The sequence below is a fragment of the Triturus cristatus genome, chromosome 1_2, assembly GCF_964204655.1.
Source record: "Triturus cristatus chromosome 1_2, aTriCri1.1, whole genome shotgun sequence".
NCBI classification, from domain to species: domain Eukaryota; kingdom Metazoa; phylum Chordata; class Amphibia; order Caudata; family Salamandridae; genus Triturus; species Triturus cristatus.
The window spans coordinates 111,321,426-111,339,985 of NC_140580.1; the positions used below are offsets into that span (position 1 = coordinate 111,321,426).

General features: G+C 50.4%; 1 protein-coding gene across 2 annotated transcripts in view; it reads right to left on the bottom strand.

The window, feature by feature from the left end:
• SLC18A2 (solute carrier family 18 member A2) overlaps window positions 1-18,560 on the bottom strand; it is a 379,609-nt gene that overhangs the window by 14,205 nt on the left and 346,844 nt on the right. For both annotated transcript variants that reach the window (XM_085603098.1, XM_085603106.1), the window contains one exon: window positions 3,628-3,747. In XM_085603098.1, the coding sequence (XP_085459224.1) occupies window positions 3,628-3,747 (120 nt within the window). The remainder of the gene's footprint in view (window positions 1-3,627; window positions 3,748-18,560) is intronic.

Sequence of the window (18,560 nt, forward strand, 5' to 3'; positions counted from 1 at the left end):
ACAAACGTGTCGAAGTAACACCTGACTCCTTCTCAGATGCTCCCTTCCATCTGAGCTGTTCCGGACCCAGTGTTGTTTCGGGCCTATCCTCCCGAGCAGGGAGTCCAGGATATTCAGACATTGATTCCGATGTTTCAGCCTCTATCATGGATTTTGGTGAGAATGACTCTGAGGCTGTTGGGCCTCCTGCATCCTGTTGGTAAAGCATGCCAGGTGGCGTATGCAGGCTCTGCAGTGGGGCCTGAAGTTCCAATGGGCACAGCATCGAAGAAATCTCACCGACATGGCCCAGCTCTTGGAAGGAACTGCAAGAGATCTGCAGTGGTGGTTGACGAACTGCGATTGGGTCAATGGCAGACCCCTCTGTCTTCCCCAAACAGATTTCACAGTCATGACAGAGGTGTCACATCTGGGATGGAGCGGCCATCTAGGAGAGGCGGAGGTTAGGGGACACTGGTCTCTGGCAAAGACGGGGCTCCACATAAATTGGTTGGAACTCCAGGCGATTCGATTGGCATTGAAGGCATTTCTTCACTCTCTCAAGGGGAAGCTGGTGCAAGTGTTCACAGACAACACCACCGGCATGTGATACTGCAACAAGCAGGGTGGGGTGGGTTCATGGGCCTGTTGGCGAGAGGAACTGCATTGCTGGACATGGCTTGAACAATGGGATATAGCCCTGGTGGTTCAACACTTTGCAGGTTCTCTGAATGCCAGGGTGGACAAACTCAGCCTTTGATGCCTAGCGGATCACGAATGGCATCTCCGATCGGAGGTGATGCAAGGCCTCTCTCAGCAATGGGGAGAACCTTGGTTAGATTTGTTCGCCTCTGAAGAGAACGTGCAGGGTCAGCAGTACCGTGCGCTGGAGTTTCCAAGGCGGCTATTGCTCAGCGACTCCTTTCTTCAAGAGTAGAGCTCAGGCCTGCTGTATGCCTTTCCACCCATCCCACTCCTGCCTGGGGTTCTGAAGAAGATCAGGAGCGACGGGCCCCCAGTCATCCTTGTGGCTCCAGTCTGGGTGAGGAGAATCTGGTATCCAGAGCTTCTGAGAATGAGCATTGATCCTCCGGTCAGGCTGCCTCTTTTGTCACAGCAGCAGCGGAGGGTTCTCCACCCGAACCGGCCAACTCTGCACCCCCATGCTTGGAGAATGAGCAGCGGCAGTCAATAGCTTTTGACCTTTCTCCAGAAGTCTGTAATGGTTTGTGGCAGACAGGCTGCCCTCCACTAAGATGGTATATGCCTGCTGTTGGCAGGAGTTTGTATTATACTGCACAAAAAGGTATATTGACCCTCTTTCTGCTTCTCTTTTTACTGTCCTGTTATTCATTCTAACCCTTGCCCAACAGGGCTTTGCTTTGGGAACTCTGAAGGGTTATATCTCTGCTCTGTCTGCTTTTTTGCGGCTGCCAGACCAACCCTCTCTCTTCAAGTTTCCTGTTGTACATAGAGTTCTAAAAGGGCTGGCTCACCTGTTTCCACCTATGCCCTTTGTTATGCCGCAGTAGGACCTTAATTTGGTCCTCACCTAATTGATGTGCGCTCCCTTTGAGCCTTTACACAATTGTCCCCTCTGGCTATTGACCAGCAAAACAGCCTTCTTGGTGTCGATGACATTGCCCCAGAGGGTGAGAGAGCTGCAGGGGTTATCTTGCCCACCTCTTTATCTTATTTCCTTTCCGGACAAGGTGGTGCTTCGCAGCCGAGCATCATTTTTACCAAAGGTTGTGACCCCTTTCCATCTATGTTAGTCCACCACTTTGCCCAACTTCTTTGCTCCCCGCATTCTTCTAAGGAAGAAGTGTGTCTCCACCAGCTGGTCCCAAAAAGACAGTTGTCATTCTACCTTGACCGCACAAAAGACTTCCGGGTGGATGACCAAGTCTTTGTGGGGTACGTGGGAGCGAAGAAGGGAAGGGCAGTGCACAAAAGGACCATCACTCGCTGGGTCGTTCTCTGCATCAAGATCTGTTATGCCCTGGCAAAGAAGCATGCCCTTGAGGGATTAAGGGCCCATTCCACCAGGGGAAAGGCTGCGTCTACGGCCTTGGCTTGGAGTGTCCCAGTCCAAGACATCTGGTTTACATGCAGTTTTGAAATGTATCCCTCATGATACTAGGGCAATTGAATAGACTTTAAATTATCTTGGCTTAACCTTTGATAATTATGGTACATAAACTGGGTTATTGAAAACTAGGAAACTTACATTTTTACAATCTCAAGTGCTGTTTCAAATTTTGGAAAATAATTGAGCACTAACCAATTAATTGTTTGACTGATATTTTTTTAACAGCAAATACGTTTATTAAATTAGTTATAGATAGTGCAGGTATTTTAGAATACATGAATTTTATCAGCCTACAGATTGTTGAAAATAGTTTTTATAAGACGTTATTGGGCTTGCCCAAGGGATGTCTCCCTTTGCTTGTCATGAACTTCTGGATCTCAAATATGTGGCTGATTGCCTTTCTATAGCACTCTTGTTAATTTGGATTTTGGTCTGTAATAACCCAGCAATCGAATTTATATGAAAAATCCTTCAATGGTTTGAAGCTTGACTGTGCCATTAAAATTCAATGATTTAATTAAACACTTTGCATCAAATAGTCTGTTTGGTTGATTTATCAACAGGATAAGCTTTGAGTAAGGCATTAAATATATTTACATTTTACCACGGAAGGAGAACTATGCCACTAATACCGGTCTGTGTGACAATTTTCTATTCATACACCTCAGCACTTTTTATTTTGTTCCTTTGTTGAGATCATGTGATTCCACAAGTTGTAGACCTGTATTTCTTTATTTTCAACTTTTAGACCGGCCTACTATTTGTTTACATTACCTTGCTTTTAGCTGCAGCTAGTAAACAAAAGAATTTACTAACTAGATAACGGTGATTTTATTACTGTTTTGGGTTGATGGTTATATGCTTATGCTGTTTGTAACCAAATAAACGTTCTATTACTTACTAGTCTCTGGAATGTGTTATTTTTTCATTGAAGAGACATTTGATTCCAATAATATTGCAGGAGCAAATCTGTCTTTTAATTTTAGAATGTGGACAAGGGCCAGTGCTGATATCACTAAAGGAGAGGGGCTTGCCAGGTACTCTGGAGAACAGCCAGGTGTAAATTGTGTATGTCTTGTTACAGTGTTCAATTTGATGTGATTGTGGAAAACAAACCTAGGTAGGAACTTTCAAAATGAGTTTTCCCTGTCCGTTTTCTTTGTTTTCATGCAAGTTCTAAATACGTAATATTATATTTTTTGAGGTGATGTATTTGTTTCTATGGGACGCCTTAAATTGAGGATTGCAATGCTCAAGCTTGGTGCCATAATTTTGCCTTGGTTGTGATCGGTTGAATAGTCTTAAGAAAAAGTCACTGGTTTCGTTATGTCATGAAATATACCATGATTACTTTGCCACATCGTAAAATGCTTTGGTACTATATTACAAAGTTACTAGCTATGCTTAAGGTATTTTTGATGGGTGGCATATTGTGTGATCGTTCTTTACAGCATTCATCTTGACCCACCTGGTGGGGGTGGGGGGCACAGGGCATAACTAGGCTAATGTGGTGATGCACCAAACATGTAATGATCAAAAAAGCTCTAAGTTGTTACCGAGTGCAAAGCCCATACAAAAGGCAACATCCGCAATGGCATAGACACTCCCATAGACTGAAACATGGCGCAGGTCCACCAGGTAACCCATGATTGGCATCATTGAGGAATCCACCATGCCTGTTAAGAGAAAACAAAAAAAATACAGAAATGCATCCATATTGAACAGGTCTGCCAGTTGCTGTGCCCACTGCATGGCACCATGATTAGGTACAGTATTTCCTTATTTTTATTTCCTCAGTACAACTGGCAACATTTACAAAATTTGGTAAACAGGAACATCAAATTAACAAAGATTAAATACTTAACATTCGTTCAGAATATCTAAATACTTTAAAACTATTAATGATGAAAAAGTAAGATAATTGTTCACAATAGTTTGTAATATGGCTCATGCGGTCAGGGCAATTCTACTTTTGACCTCTACAGTGTCACAAGAAACCAGTGATGGGTGTTGCTCACCCACAGAAAACAGTTATCACCTTCAGATCAAGGAAATCTGTCAGCAAGAGTTCAAACAAATTCCATCCTTCATAAATCCAAGCCTTAAAGGGGAACGCCCACTGTATATATGACACTTTTTTTAGTTTTGGCTCAGTGCATTGAAGTAAAGCTGTTACATGTGCACATTGTTGTGAGACAGTGTAGTATTGCTTGCTTTATTTTTTATAATACAAATGTAGAAAATGTGTTTTTATTTTTATTTTTTTCTATTGGGTGATTTTTATGAACATCTCTAAGCTACTCTTTCGATTGAGAAAAACAAAAAGAGTGATGTTTGTGACCATACCATGTATGCCCCTGCTTGTACTGGCACAAGTGAGCCAAAAACTATAGAATGGAATGCAGCCAACAGTAGTTACCAGTGGCTGAGAACACTTCAAGTATTGTATCCATCACATTTTGTGCACACTTTGCACAAAGGGCATTCTTTTTGCAAACTTTATATGAAAGAAATTCATTAAGTAAAGCATCTGGAAAATGTCCCTGGTACTTGGACATGGAGCACACAAAGATGGTATGAGCAAACATTGCATGACAGCTTCATATGCTGCATCTGAGGGGTGTGTGTGTTACTGAGCATGTGTGACTACTCTGGCAGCCATTTCTGCCATATCCGCAAGAGGATCTTTCTTATGGTAATTACATATTATAAGTTCCCAGGCAATGGCATGGTGTTTATTGATATCTGTCTGACTGACAATGCAAAATCAACTTAGATGATTATGCTTGACTTACATGATAAAATATCTCAACCTACAATTATTTTGGTCTTTAATTGTCTATTGAATATCACCAGACTGTAGCTTGAGAGTGAATTTAGCCGACAGCTCCTTTAACTGAATAATGGTAGAATTATTTTTTTCATTTATATTTATGTCCCAGGCATTTAAACATTTATATACAAATAAATCACACAATATAAATAGAAATAGGCAATAATAACTTACTATTTGATAACAGTTTTGCTCCAGTCGTTTTGACCAATACAATAACATCTTCAAACTGTATAGAAAACCTTCATACAAACCCCTCCTATAGCATTCCTAATTATATTTTTACCTCTTCCCATCCTTCATACACTTTTGCTTTCTCTTTCCCTGATAATTTTCCTTAGCCTTTCTGAGACCGGAGGTAGAGGAATGGTGGAATGCTATAGTTGGGTACTTCTAAATCTTGGGACAAAAAAATACTACCCTCGATAGTTGATTGCTCGACAGAAAGAATATAATGATAGGCTTAGAAGGATGCAGTATTACATAGTCACTACAGTGTCTTATTTTTGTTACTCATGTTTTAAACTACAAGTATATGAATTGCCAACTGCCACTATTAATTCAGATATTTTTTCTAGAAAAAAAAATGCATTCATGTCTTTGTCACTTGACAGGAATCGTGAAATACTGAACATTGTGATTAATGGTCCAGAGACCATGATACACTGGTGGTGCAGAACAAAGGTGAAGAATAAGATGGTAAGAATTGCAGATTAAGGAGAACAATAGGCAGATTGGGTGGGCCTAGCCGAACCAGCCTGCCATCGAAAGTTTCCAATACTTATATAGGAGATCTCCATATGGTAAAATATTGGGGAAATGTAAACAGTTTATAAACTTTGAAAAAATTTGTAAAAATATTTTTATGTTAAATATTAATGTAAATTTATCTCACATATACATAGAATGAAACACAAAAATGCTACACCACTATTAACTTAATGTTGAATTAAATATTTAATCAACGTAAACGTATTACATTTATTTAAATGTATTTTTCTGAAGTTTGCATTACACATTAAGGTGCCGATTCCGATCCTGGAAAAACCGGGTACGAACCGTCAGTCGGAGCGTTTTCTCCGTCCGACTCGTACCCGGGGAAAAAAACATTACAAACATGCAAGTACGATTCGCACGGAAACACCATTTCCGTACGAATCGTAAAAATCACCGACCGACGAAAATATACATACAAATGTGATCCGGGAAAGCGCCGACGTGACGTCGGGACGCATGCAGGCTGCGTTTCACGAACCAGGAGGTACGATCCGCACCAACGTCACCCCGCACGGATTAAATTCTCCGCCTGCCAAAAACTGCCGGGAAATCAGGACGACGCGCGCAATGAGCACCTGTACGCGACGGACAGCCATGGACCCGAACCTACGTGTCATCCCAGCCCTCATAGCAGTCCACCTGCTCTACAGGAACCAACGCAGACGCCGCACAAGGTCAGAACAACACCCAGGGGCAAAGGGGGGGGGCAGGGGCAGGACCCAAAACCCCCACCCAAGTCACAAATCATACATGCCCTGGACATACCTGACCTTCAGGGCCTGGTCACTTCGAGGGGGTGGGGGCGTGACCAGCAACGGAAGTGGATGTACACGCGAACCGGCAACACAACAAGTCCGGTACGTACCGTACCCACGCCTTAAGAGCGTGGGCACGAGTCGTACCACGCCCACCCCTACGTCACCCCAATAATGGCGGTACGGCCCGTACCCATGTTCCAAAGGCCTGGGTATGGGCCGTACCCCCACCCGTGTATGTATGGCGCGTACCAACACCCCACCCGTGGATGTACGGACCGTACCCACACCCGCGTACATATGGAGCGTACCCCCACCCCAACAGTGTATGTATGGAGCGTACCCCCACCCCAACAGTGTATGTATGGAGCGTACCCCCACCCCAACAGTGTATGTATGGACCGTACCCCCACCCGTGTATGCATGGAGCGTACCCAGACCCGCGTATGTTCGGAGCGTACCCCCACCCGTGTATGTACGGACCGTACCCACACCTGCGTACGTATGGAGCGTACCCCCACCCCAACAGTGTATGTACGGACCGTACCCCCACCCATGTATGCATGGAGCGTACCCAGACCCGCGTATGTTCGGAGCATACCCCCACCCGTGTATGTACGGACCGTACCTACACACGCGTACGTATGGAGCATACCCTCACCCCAACAGTGTATGTATGGACCGTACCCCCACCCATGTATGCATGGAGCGTACCCACACCCACGTACGTATGGAGCGTACCCCCACCCCAACAGTGTATGTATGGAGCGTACCCCCACCCGTGTATGTACGGACCGTACCCACACCCTCGTACGTATGGAGCGTACCCCCACCCCAACAGTGTATGTATGGAGCGTACCCCCACCCCAACAGTGTATGTATGGAGCATACCCCCACCCGTGGATGTATGGAGCGTACCCCCACCCCAACAGTGTATGTATGGAGCGTACCCCCACCCCAACAGTGTATGTATGGAGCGTACCCCCACCCCAACAGTGTATGTACGGACCGTACCCCCACCCGTGTATGTATGGAGCGTACATGCCCAGGTGTGTGTGCAGAGTCCTCCCAGCAGTGCCCAGACACAGGAGGGGTGTGTGCAGAGTCCTCCCACCGGTGCCCAGACACAGGAGGGGTGGGTGCAGAGTCCCCCCAGCAGTGCCCAGACACAGGAGGGGTGGGTGCAGAGTCCTCCCAGCAGTGCCCAGACGCAGGAGGCGTGGGTGCCTCTCACTCCCAGCAGTGCCCAGACATAGGAGGGGTGGGTGCCTATCACTCCCAGCAGTGCCCAGACACAGGAGGGGTGTGTGCAGAGTCCTCCCAGCAGTGCCCAGACACAGGAGGGGTGTGTGCAGAGTCCTCCCAGCAGTGCCCAGACACAGGAGGGGTGGGTGCAGAGTTCTCCCAGCAGTGCCCAGACATAGGAGGGGTGGGTGCCTATCACTCCCAGCAGTGCCCAGACACAGGAGGGGTGTGTGCAGAGACCTCCCAGCAGTGCCCAGACACAGGAGGGGTGTGTGCAGAGTCCTCCCAGCAGTGCCCAGACATAGGAGGGGTGGGTGCAGAGTCCCCCCAGCAGTGCCCAGACACAGGAGGGGTGGGTGCAGAGTCCCCAGCAGTGCCCAGACACAGGAGGGGTGGGTGCAGAGTCCTCCCAGCAGTGCCCAGACGCAGGAGGGGTGGGTGCCTATCACTCCCAGCAGTGCCCAGACATAGGAGGGGTGGGTGCAGAGTCCTCCCAGCAGTGCCCAGACATAGGAGGGTGGGTGCAGAGTCCCCCCAGCAGTGCCCAGACGCAGGAGGGGTGGGTGCCTATCACTCCCAGCAGTGCCCAGACATAGGAGGGGTGGGTGCCTAGCACTCCCAGCAGTGCCCAGACACAGGAGGGGTGTGTGCAGAGTCCTCCCAGCAGTGCCCAGACACAGGAGGGATGTGTGCAGAGTCCTCCCAGCAGTGCCCAGACACAGGAGGGGTGGGTGCAGAGTCCTCCCAGCAGTGCCCAGACATAGGAGTGGTGGGTGCCTATCACTCCCAGCAGTGTCCCGACACAGGAGGGGTGTGTGCAGAGTCCTCCCAGCAGTGCCCAGACACAGGAGGGGTGTGTGCAGAGTCCTCCCAGCAGTGCCCAGACACAGGAGGGGTGTGTGCAGAGTCCTCCCAGCAGTGCCCAGACACAGGAGGGGTGGGTGCAGAGTCCTCCCAGCAGTGCCCAGACATAGGAGGGGTGGGTGCCTATCACTCCCAGCAGTGCTCAGACACAGGAGGGGTGTGTGCAGAGTCCTCCCAGCAGTGCCCAGACACAGGAGGGGTGTGTGCAGAGTCCTCCCAGCAGTGCCCAGATGCAGGAGGGGTGGGTGCCTATCACTCCCAGCAGTGCCCAGACATAGGAGGGGTGGGTCCAGAGTCCCCCAGCAGTGCCCAGACACAGGAGGGGTGGGTGCAGAGTCCTCCCAGCAGTGCCCAGACGCAGGAGGGGTGGGTGCCTATCACTCCCAGCAGTGCCCAGACACAGGAGGGGTGGGTGCAGAGGCCCCCAGCAGTGCCCATGGAAAGAAAAAGGGTGGAGACAACATTAATACACCTGCGACATGTCACAGAGACACACATTAGAACAATTTGGCTGGTTTTAACAGGGCATATAATGCATCAAACTCATTACACCTGTGTCATAGGGACATTTTCCTCTGTGGAAGGCAAAATGCACTAGGTGGCATTGTAGAGTGCACAGGTGGCATGAGGGGTACGACACAATCAATCATCCAAGCTCACACTGTGCATCACAAGCCACACCAGGATTATGTGCAGCACCTCAAAGCAGTCACATGCCACAGGCCACTGAGGCGCCCTCAGCAGAGTACACAGACACACACAGCCACAGGACAATCACCTGCCATTGCCAACTGCAGCTACACACCTCACTCTGCACATGTGCCACTAGACTGGGGGGTGTCACAGGTGTGGGGTTGGCCCATCACCGCAGACACACAGCACTGCTCCCTGCTCACATCAGATGGGCTGGGTATATCCATCCCTCATGCAGCTGGGGTGCTACACTCCACATATGCACTCACCCACATGACAGGGGACTTACACACACACACCAATGTCCAGGGGACAAACACATCATTTGGACACTCTCAGCACATGTACACTAAACAAACACACATCTGTGGGTACTGCCACCTGTCACACTGGGGGGGACCACAGATTCACATAAGGACTGTAGTAACAACATTCCCAGGAGGATTAGACAGGCAGAATGTGTAATGCCACATGCAGTGATTGTCACAGTACACACAATGCAAGTGAGGAGAGCAGACATGCACCACAGCATGCTCTGGCTGGGAGACATTAGGCATTCACCCACCCGGGACCCACCCTACAGTACATTGCATGTGTGTTACACCTGGACATAATGGCAGAAGTCACAGTCACAAAAAAGGGGCACAGTCTTTGCTAGTGGACTCAGCACTCACCTGAACCCCTGGTCGACCATACAGCATGGGGTACTGTGGGAGGATCACATCCAGCAGGGCTTGGTTCTCCTCCTGGGTGAAAGGCTGGGCCCTCTCCACAGACCTGGACATGGTGCCAGAGGATTCACGAGCAGCAGCAGTGTAGTTGAATCAAAGGATGTGCAGTCAAGTGCTCTCTCATGGGACCTGGCTGCCTTATAATCTACCTTGCTGCCCTGTTTCATTCACAGGAGTACAGAGTGATTGGTCACTCACATTTGCATCCTATGTTTCCTCCAATCCCTTTCAACCTACCACAGTCAGTGGCTTTGCTCTTTTTTTTTTATTGAGCATGATGTCAACTCAACAACCACTTTGCAACAATGTAGATTCTTTCAAACCGACTTTAGCTGGGCACCTGCTGAAAAAAATTCAAACTTTAAACTCGGTCTCCATGACAACCAGCATGCATGTAGGGCTTTATACTTGTCCCTCATGTGTCCCCTATGTAATTTGGACATTCACACACAGGTACGGTGAGTTCCAGGGCCCTAGGACACCCCAAATGCATAGAAACGGCCCGTACACGCGCGTGTACGGGGCGTATCACTATGGGTACGCATACGCGAGCAAAGCCATAGTGAAACGGCCCATACACGCGCGTGTACGGGGCGTATCACTATGGGTACGCATACGCGAGCAAAGCCATAGTGATACGCCCCGTACACGCGCGTGTATGGGGCGTATCACTATGGGTACGCATACGCGAGCAAAGCCATAGTGAAACGGCCCGTACACGCGCGTGTACGGGGCGTATCACTATGGGTACGCATACGCGAGCAAAGCCATAGTGAAATGGCCCGTACACGCGCGTGTACGGGGCGTATCACTATGGGTACGCATACGCGAGCAAAGCCATAGTGATACGCCCCATACATGTTTCACCATGGCTTTGCTCGCGTATGCGTACCCATAGTGATACGCCCCGTACACACGCGTGTACGGGCCGTTTCACTATGGCTTTGCTCGCGTATGCGTACCCATAGTGATACGCCCCGTACACACGCGTGTACGGACCGTTTCACTATGGGTAGGCCTACGGCAGCACTCCCATAGTGATGGGGAACGTACACACGCCCTCAGAGCGCATGTACGGTGCATTTCACACCTGACAGTGGTGACAGGCAGCACACAGAAAGGAATAGAGCTGACATACTTGTCCAAGGCTGGACATCAAGGCATATTCTGTGCAGTACTACATGTGTGGGGCACAGGTGTGTCAGGCTGTAATGTGGCACATTACTCCTGAGTTGTGAAGGCAATAGATGTATGATGAGATGTGTACAGATGTCATGTGTGATGGTGGACTATGTGCCAGACATCCCGTTCACTCCTTTGACATCTGTGCATGTAGTACAGAACACTTGTGAAAAGCGTCACTGCCATGGCACAGTCAACAACACACGCAACTGTCCCCTGATGCCAGCTACAGGGGTTTTCACACCTGATATGTGACTACCCGCGTTGCACGATGTGACTATGTCATGTATGTGTCGTGTGTTCCCATTAGCTTGCTGTAGGTGTTTGGTCAAATGCATCTGCAGTTGCTGCAACCAACATGTGTCTGTGTGTAGATGGCCATGGCACAGTGTTACGCATACCAGGCCACATGTGGAATCCGACGTAAGGTGTGTGTGTATGCATCGACACGGAGTTTCAATACAAGGACATATCTGCATACTCTCAATGTATGTGGGATCATTGTTGAAATGTAATCCTTCATGGCAAGGTGTGTGGTCTTTCCATTTTCTATTACATGTGACCTGTGCCTCTAGTGTTCCGCAACCTGTCTGTACAATGAACATCCTTCCTCTGCACATATTTGGTTGTCTGTAACTCCTGCAATGCGTCTGCCTGCTCACTTACACTGGGCCACAGCTAGTTTCATGGCATGGCATTATGAGGTTGAGAATAAACGTTTGGAGCTGTCTCTTGGTAGGAGTGTCACATGGCTGGCATACGTGTCCAGAGCATATTGCACAGACCTGACACTGTATGTAGCATATGTGTATTGCCTGTTGACCATGTGCTCAGTACATTGACATTGGTGGTGTACTGTACTCGCACTTCGTTGTCCCTTCTAATTCACTGCAGGGCTCCGCCTCTCCCTCGAGCAATTCCGGACTTGGCTGACATGCGGGAAAATAACTGTATACGCCGCTACCGCTTCCCCCAACGTTTGATTGAGGGCTTGATGACACGGCTGGCAGCACACCTCCAACCGCTACACAGGTATCCTGGTGCACTGACACCCAAGGTGAAGGTGATGGCAGCCCTACATTTCTTGGCCACGGGTACCTTTCAACATACCATTGCCCATGTCGGTGGGATGTCGCAAACCATGTTGAGCCGTGTTCTGCTTGATTTTTTAGAGGCCATGTTGGAGCACCTTGATGAGTTCATAAAATTCCCAACTCCTGAGCAGTTGACAGCTGTCAAGCGTGAGTTCTATGCCCTGGGAGGGATGCCCCATGTCATTGGGTCCATAGATGGAACACATGTGGCTTTGGTACCACCACAGGCACAGGAGGTAGCCTTCCGTAACCGCAAGCATTACCACTCCATTAATGCCCTTGCGGTGTGTCTTACCAACATGGTGATTTCACATGTCTGTGCTCGTTTTCCAGGATCAGCACACGATGCGTACATCATGAGGCGTAGCAGGGTGCCTGAAATGATGCTGCAGCTGCGCAACGAACGAGCATGCATTGTTGGTGGGTATACTCTTGCAGTCCTGTATTTAACGTCATCTTCCTGTCTTACTGCTTCTCCTGACCCACTCTTGTCCATGATGTTTCCATGTAGGGGACGCTGGCTATCCCAACATGCCATGGCTGATCACGCCTCTCCACAACCCCCGCACGGCTGCCGATCACCGCTACAACAACGCCCATGGGCGGACCAGGCGAGTGATAGAGAGGACGTTTGGCCTCCTGAAGAGCCGATTCCGTTGCCTCCACAAGACCGGTGGCGCACTCCCATATGCACCGGTGAAGGTCTGCAAGATATTCCTCGTGTGCTGCATGCTGCACAACATGGCAGTGGAGAAAGCTGTGCCACTCATCCTGGATCCAGATGAGCAGGACCATCCACCCGTGGAGGATGAAGGGCTTGGGCACGAGGCAAGTGATGTGGAGGAGGAGGATGCGGCAGAGGACATGCGGAGTCGGCTCATACGCGACTTCTTTGCTTAGTGGTGAGTTCCAGTGTCTGAGTGTGCACGCATTGGGCTGTGTGTGGCATGTGTTGCAATGTGTGTGTCCATCTGCATGTCTTCCAAGTGAGTCTGAGGTGTGTTTGGATGTGTCACTCGAGTGATGGTGCACTAGAAGAATGTTTTTCCAGAGTCATCATTGTCACCTAGCATGGTGACAACCTAATACGTGTTGAGTACATGCACATGCATGCGGATGTACTTCTTTTGGCTGAGTTCTGGTGTGTCTCCCATCCACAGGTACTTGCGCATGCTGTCTGCTGGTGGCATCGTTGTGCTCCTGCTATTCCTCATGAACACAGCAACATGTGCTGAATCAGCGTTACATGCACGGACAAGTTTGAAGATCTCCTTCGGGTAAAGGATGCAGCACGGCTTTTTGGGAGTGGTATTTGTTTTGAATGTGTGTGCACTGCTCCTGTTCATGTTTGGTTACTTAGCATACATGTAGAATCACCATGGGGCGCATGACCTGGAGCAGAATTCACCTGAATTGATGGTCAGACTTGGTGACAGTCATCTGTAATGGGATTGTGATGGAGCCATCAATGTGTGTAACACTGGCCTCGGAAACATACGGGTTGCACCGGGTTGACATGGTGTGAGAATTCCCCATTAGGGGCTCAATGGTGTATAGCAGGCTCTCCGTGAGCAGCAGGGGGTGTTTAGCTGTAACCCGTCACTTGTGTGCCAGTGCCATGGATTTCCAGCATCTGTGGTGCTAAGGGTGGTGCCAGTGTTGGTCCCACGTGTTCATCCACATGACCTGTGTATGTGTTGACAGAGTTGCATTAGCATTCCGACACACATGAGTAATAAAGGTGTCCCTCTGCCTCCAAGGTGCCTCATCTCTGTCAATGGTGGTCTGTTGCCACTGTGCATGCGGCATGTCTGGCATTGTTCTCAGAGATGGTGCATATGAGTCCATGTGTAGAGTAGCAAGATGCAAGCTGTTTGTCAGGGATTAGATTCTGTATTGTGCATGATGTCCATGGCTGTGTAGGTTTTGTGGCATGTCAGTCTCCACGACGGCCACTGTGCCGCATGTGAATCCATTGTGTGTGTGTGTGTGTGCGCCATGTTGAACCAGACATTCCTTCCTTGACATACACCTTTTGCATGGTTCCTTCCTGAGATCCTTGTCTTTGAGTGCTACTTGTGGCATTGTTTCCTTGACATGGCGCATGCTGCTGCAGGCCCTGCTGCAAGGGCACCCAGTGTCCACGCAAACGAGCTGGTGTCCATCATGGATTGCTTGCTGACATGTGCTATGCTGATCAGCAGCATCTGTGCCTCATGCGGCAGCACACTCTGCATTGTGCACAAGATCCCCAGTTCCATCCACCTCAAGGCAAGAGGGAGACCATCCCCCAGGTCAACTATGTCATCCGTGTCTACTCCTACCCTGCACTCTACGGACATGTGCGTTAGAAATCCCATGATACTTGTCCACATCCAGGGTGCATCTGCACAGCTCTGCTACTACATCTGGCGGCCAGGCCACATCAACGTCCAACAGAGATGGGGGGAGTGGATCACTGCCAGCTGCAGGATGACCTTCTCAATCCACGCACACCCTCAGGATGCAGCCCACACCCACAACACAACCTTGTGGCACTGTGATCCAACACCCAATTGTGCCATCTCCATGCATCCAACCTTGGCTGGCCCACCATTCTCCACATCCACCTGACTCAAGCATGCAGGACATGGTTCTGCCACCTGTCTACACATACCTGGGACTCCCACCCCAGGACACTCCACATGATCCCTGACCTCTGCGCATGACTGTTGCTCTTCTAAATAGGTCTGTGTGCACAGTTGTGCGGGGACCCCCTCAGCTGGTTGGGCCCATCACGGGTGAGTATGGTGCTCCATGTCTGTCTTGGATGGTACGTTGTGACCCATGTGTGTCCTGTGCCAGACTCAGACCCCAGGGTATGGTGGTTCGGAGTTAATTCAGAAATCAGGCATGGTTTGACTTTACAACACAGACATTCATCTTGTGATAGTGATGAATTTTATTAGTGCTGGGGTACGTGTTTGGGGGGGTGACAAGAGGTGCTTGGCGGGAGTGTAGAATCCAAAGTTCACAGGGGGAGTTGGTGTCCTTGCCATTGACAGTCATCAGAGTCTGTGCCACAGTCTTTGTCAACATTGGTCAGACAGTGACCAGCAAGGCCATGTGGCAGAGAATGTCCTTTGCTGCTGTGCTGCTGTTGGGCCATAGGGCCAGGTGCCAGGCCAGGTGACCTGAGAGATGGTGATGTTCCGCTGACTCTCACGGTCTTTTGCGTGGACGACCCACCTTCCTGCGGAGACCCTCAGACGCCTGGCTTGACGGTGCAAGGGACGCTCCGTCAGATGAATCCTCCTCCTCCTCCCTCCCTGTGTGTGGTGCTGCTCCACGCCTGGTGGCACAGGGAGGGTTTGCCAGGCTTTGGGCGATCTGACGGAGGGATTGGCTCACGTCCCTGTGCACCGCCAAGTGCTCTGCATGTCTTGCCTGCATCCTGGCATGATGCTCAACCTGCAGGGCCTTCATCTCATTGAGGGTCTCCACTACCTGGGCAATGCCTCTGGAGTCACGCCGGTATGCGTTCAGGATGGTTCTGATGTGTGCCATAGCCGGGTCCTGAGCCAACTGGTCAGGTTCGCGCCTCCGCCGTCCTCCACTCCCACCACCCCTGCCCACTTGCGCCTGATTTGGCACAGTTCCTCTGGGTGGTTGGATTTGGCTAGCATTCCTCACACAGTGCACTTGTGCATGGGTATGTCCCTTGGCCACAGCTGTCGACACTTTACCTATGTGTGACACAATCTTAGTTGATGCATATTTTGGGAACGCAGTCAGCAGTGTAGTGAGCGGGCGTAGCAAGCCATGCAGAGCCGCCTTACGTGTTGCACTGTACGTGGCCAAATGGTGTTTTTTCCATGCTATTTGAGAATGCAGGTAGGTAACTTAACAATTTGTGACAGGGTTCTGACGAACACAGTGGGTAGGTATACTGGGTGTAAGGTTCTGTTCGTGCCTGCAGCACGGATGTACTCATGCACAGATTGACACATGGCCTAGTGTTTATCAAAGGTTGAAGGGGGGGTTAAGGCACTGCCAAACCTTGTCTACATGCACACAGTCCACCTGCTGACGAGCGGACATGGCCACACCACCCAAGGGTGATTTGGTCTCCCTCTGTCTCCCTTTCTCCCTCCCTCTGTCAGCCTCCTCCCTCTGTCCGTCTCCCTTTCTCCCTCCCCCTGTCAGCCTCCTCCCTCTGTCCGTCTCCCTTTCTCCCTCCCTCTGTCAGCCTCCTCCCTCTGTCCGTCTCCCTTTCTCCCTCCCTCTGTCAGCCTCCTCCCTCTGTCCGTCTCCCTCTGTCTCCCTTGCTCCCTCCCTCTATCAGCCTCCTCCCTCTGTCCATCTCCCTCTGTCAGCCTCCTCCCTCTGTCCGTCTCCCTTTCTCCCTCCCTCTGTCAGCCTCCTCCCTCTGTCCGTCTCCCTTTCTCCCTCCCTCTGTCAGCCTCCTCCCTCTGTCCGTCTCCCTCTGTCTCCCTTGCTCCCTCCCTCTATCAGCCTCCTCCCTCTCCCTCTGTCTCCCTTTCTCCCTCCCTCTATCAGCCTCCTCCCTCTGTCCGTCTCCCTTTCTCCCTCCCTCTGTCAGCCTCCTCCCTCTGTCCGTCTCCCTTTCTCCCTCCCTCTGTCAGCCTCCTCCCTCTGTGCATCTCCCTCTGTCTCCCCTTCTCCCTCCCTCTGTCAGCCTCCTCCCTCCCTCTGTCTGTCTCCCTGTGTCCACCTCTGTCTCTCTCTCTGCCCCTCTTCCTCCCTCTGTGTATCACCCTCTGTCACCTCAGCCCAGCTTCCTGGGCACACACAGTTTGCAGGTCTTGCAAAGGCCATTGGCTTGTTCATGTGGGTTTGTTTCTTCTCTGCGGGCACCCATTGGGCGGAGTGTCTGAGTCTGCGCTGCTGCTGTGGCGGTGTGTGCTGACACTCTTTCAGTGTGCTGCGTCTTGATTGGCTGCTGTTATGTGCAAATTCTGCCTTCATACCCATGTCGTCCTGCAACGCGGCCACCATTAGTAGGCAAAACAGTACTGTGTGGGGACACACTGTTTGTATGGCTGTGCCCTTAGCCATATGGGCTGAGGGCATTGTTGTGTGCTTCAGAGTTGCTCTATGTTAGTTTTGAGGCCCACCCTCCCGGCATCAGGGACATCCTGTCTTGTGTTGGTGTTTTGTGTGGCCTGTGACTTGGCATGGTCTTGCTTGGGGCATGGGGCATGGAGGCGCTAGTGGCATGTTTGTGTTTTTGGAGTGTGGTTGTGTCCGGTGCTGGCTTTGGGGGGGTTGCGTGCATGATTGGTATTTTGGTTGTGTATGGCGTTCCCCCCCATGTGAGGTGAGTTGTTTGTGTACTCACCAGGCTCTCGGACTCCCCCTAGTCCGTCTACTATCAACGGCGGCAGCGTGGCCATCACCTTCTCCTCCCAGGGATGGTAGTGTACCGGTCTGCGGGGCGGCCCTCCTCCAGTGATGTTGGCCTGGTTGTGCTCGTCCGTCATTTTGCGGTGGACCGTCCTCCGCAGATCGTACCACCTGGCTTGGCACTCATGCCTGGTCCTTCTGGTGGCCCCAACAGCATTCACGGAATTGACTATCCTCTCCCACATGGCAGATTTTTCAGATATGCTGATCCGTCTGACCAATGTTCCAAAGAGCTGTGGCTCGACTCGGATGATTTCGTCGACAAGGACCTCCAGCTCCTCCTTTGTGAACTTTGGATTCTTGTTAGTGGGCATGGTGTGGGGTGTGGGTGTGGATGGTTGTGGGGATGTGGGTGTGGATGGTTGTGGGGGTGTGGGTGTGGAGGGTTGTGGGTGTGTGAGTGTGGTTGTGCAGGTGTGTGTGTGTGAATGTGATGAGGGTGTGTTTGTGATGGTGGTTGTGTGAAGGAGTGCAAGTGTAAGGTGTATTGATGGTTGCAGTATGGTGCAGTGCGTTGTCTCTGGGGTCTGGCAGCAGTGGATCTGTTGCAAAGGATCATGGTTTGTGTGTGTTGGGCCTTTTTATTGGTCCATTTGTGGGTGTGGCTGTGTTTGAACTTTGGGTGGGTGTGTTGTAAGGAGTGGTAGTTGTTTGGGCCTCTGTTTCTCTGTTTGTCAGTTGCAGGTCAGTGTATAGGATGTATTTGGCCTTGTTGGATATGTTTTGTGATGTTGTGTGCCTTGGATTGACTGTCCTTGTGTTTTTTTGGTTAGTTCTGGTTCAGTAGGAGTGTTTTTAGCCTCTGTACGGTGCGTACATGGGCCATGTTGTTGTACAGTGCTGTCCTTTCCTATGGCTTAGTACGACTCGTACCTGCCCGATGTTGGGTGAGGGTGCTGGTGTGTGGGC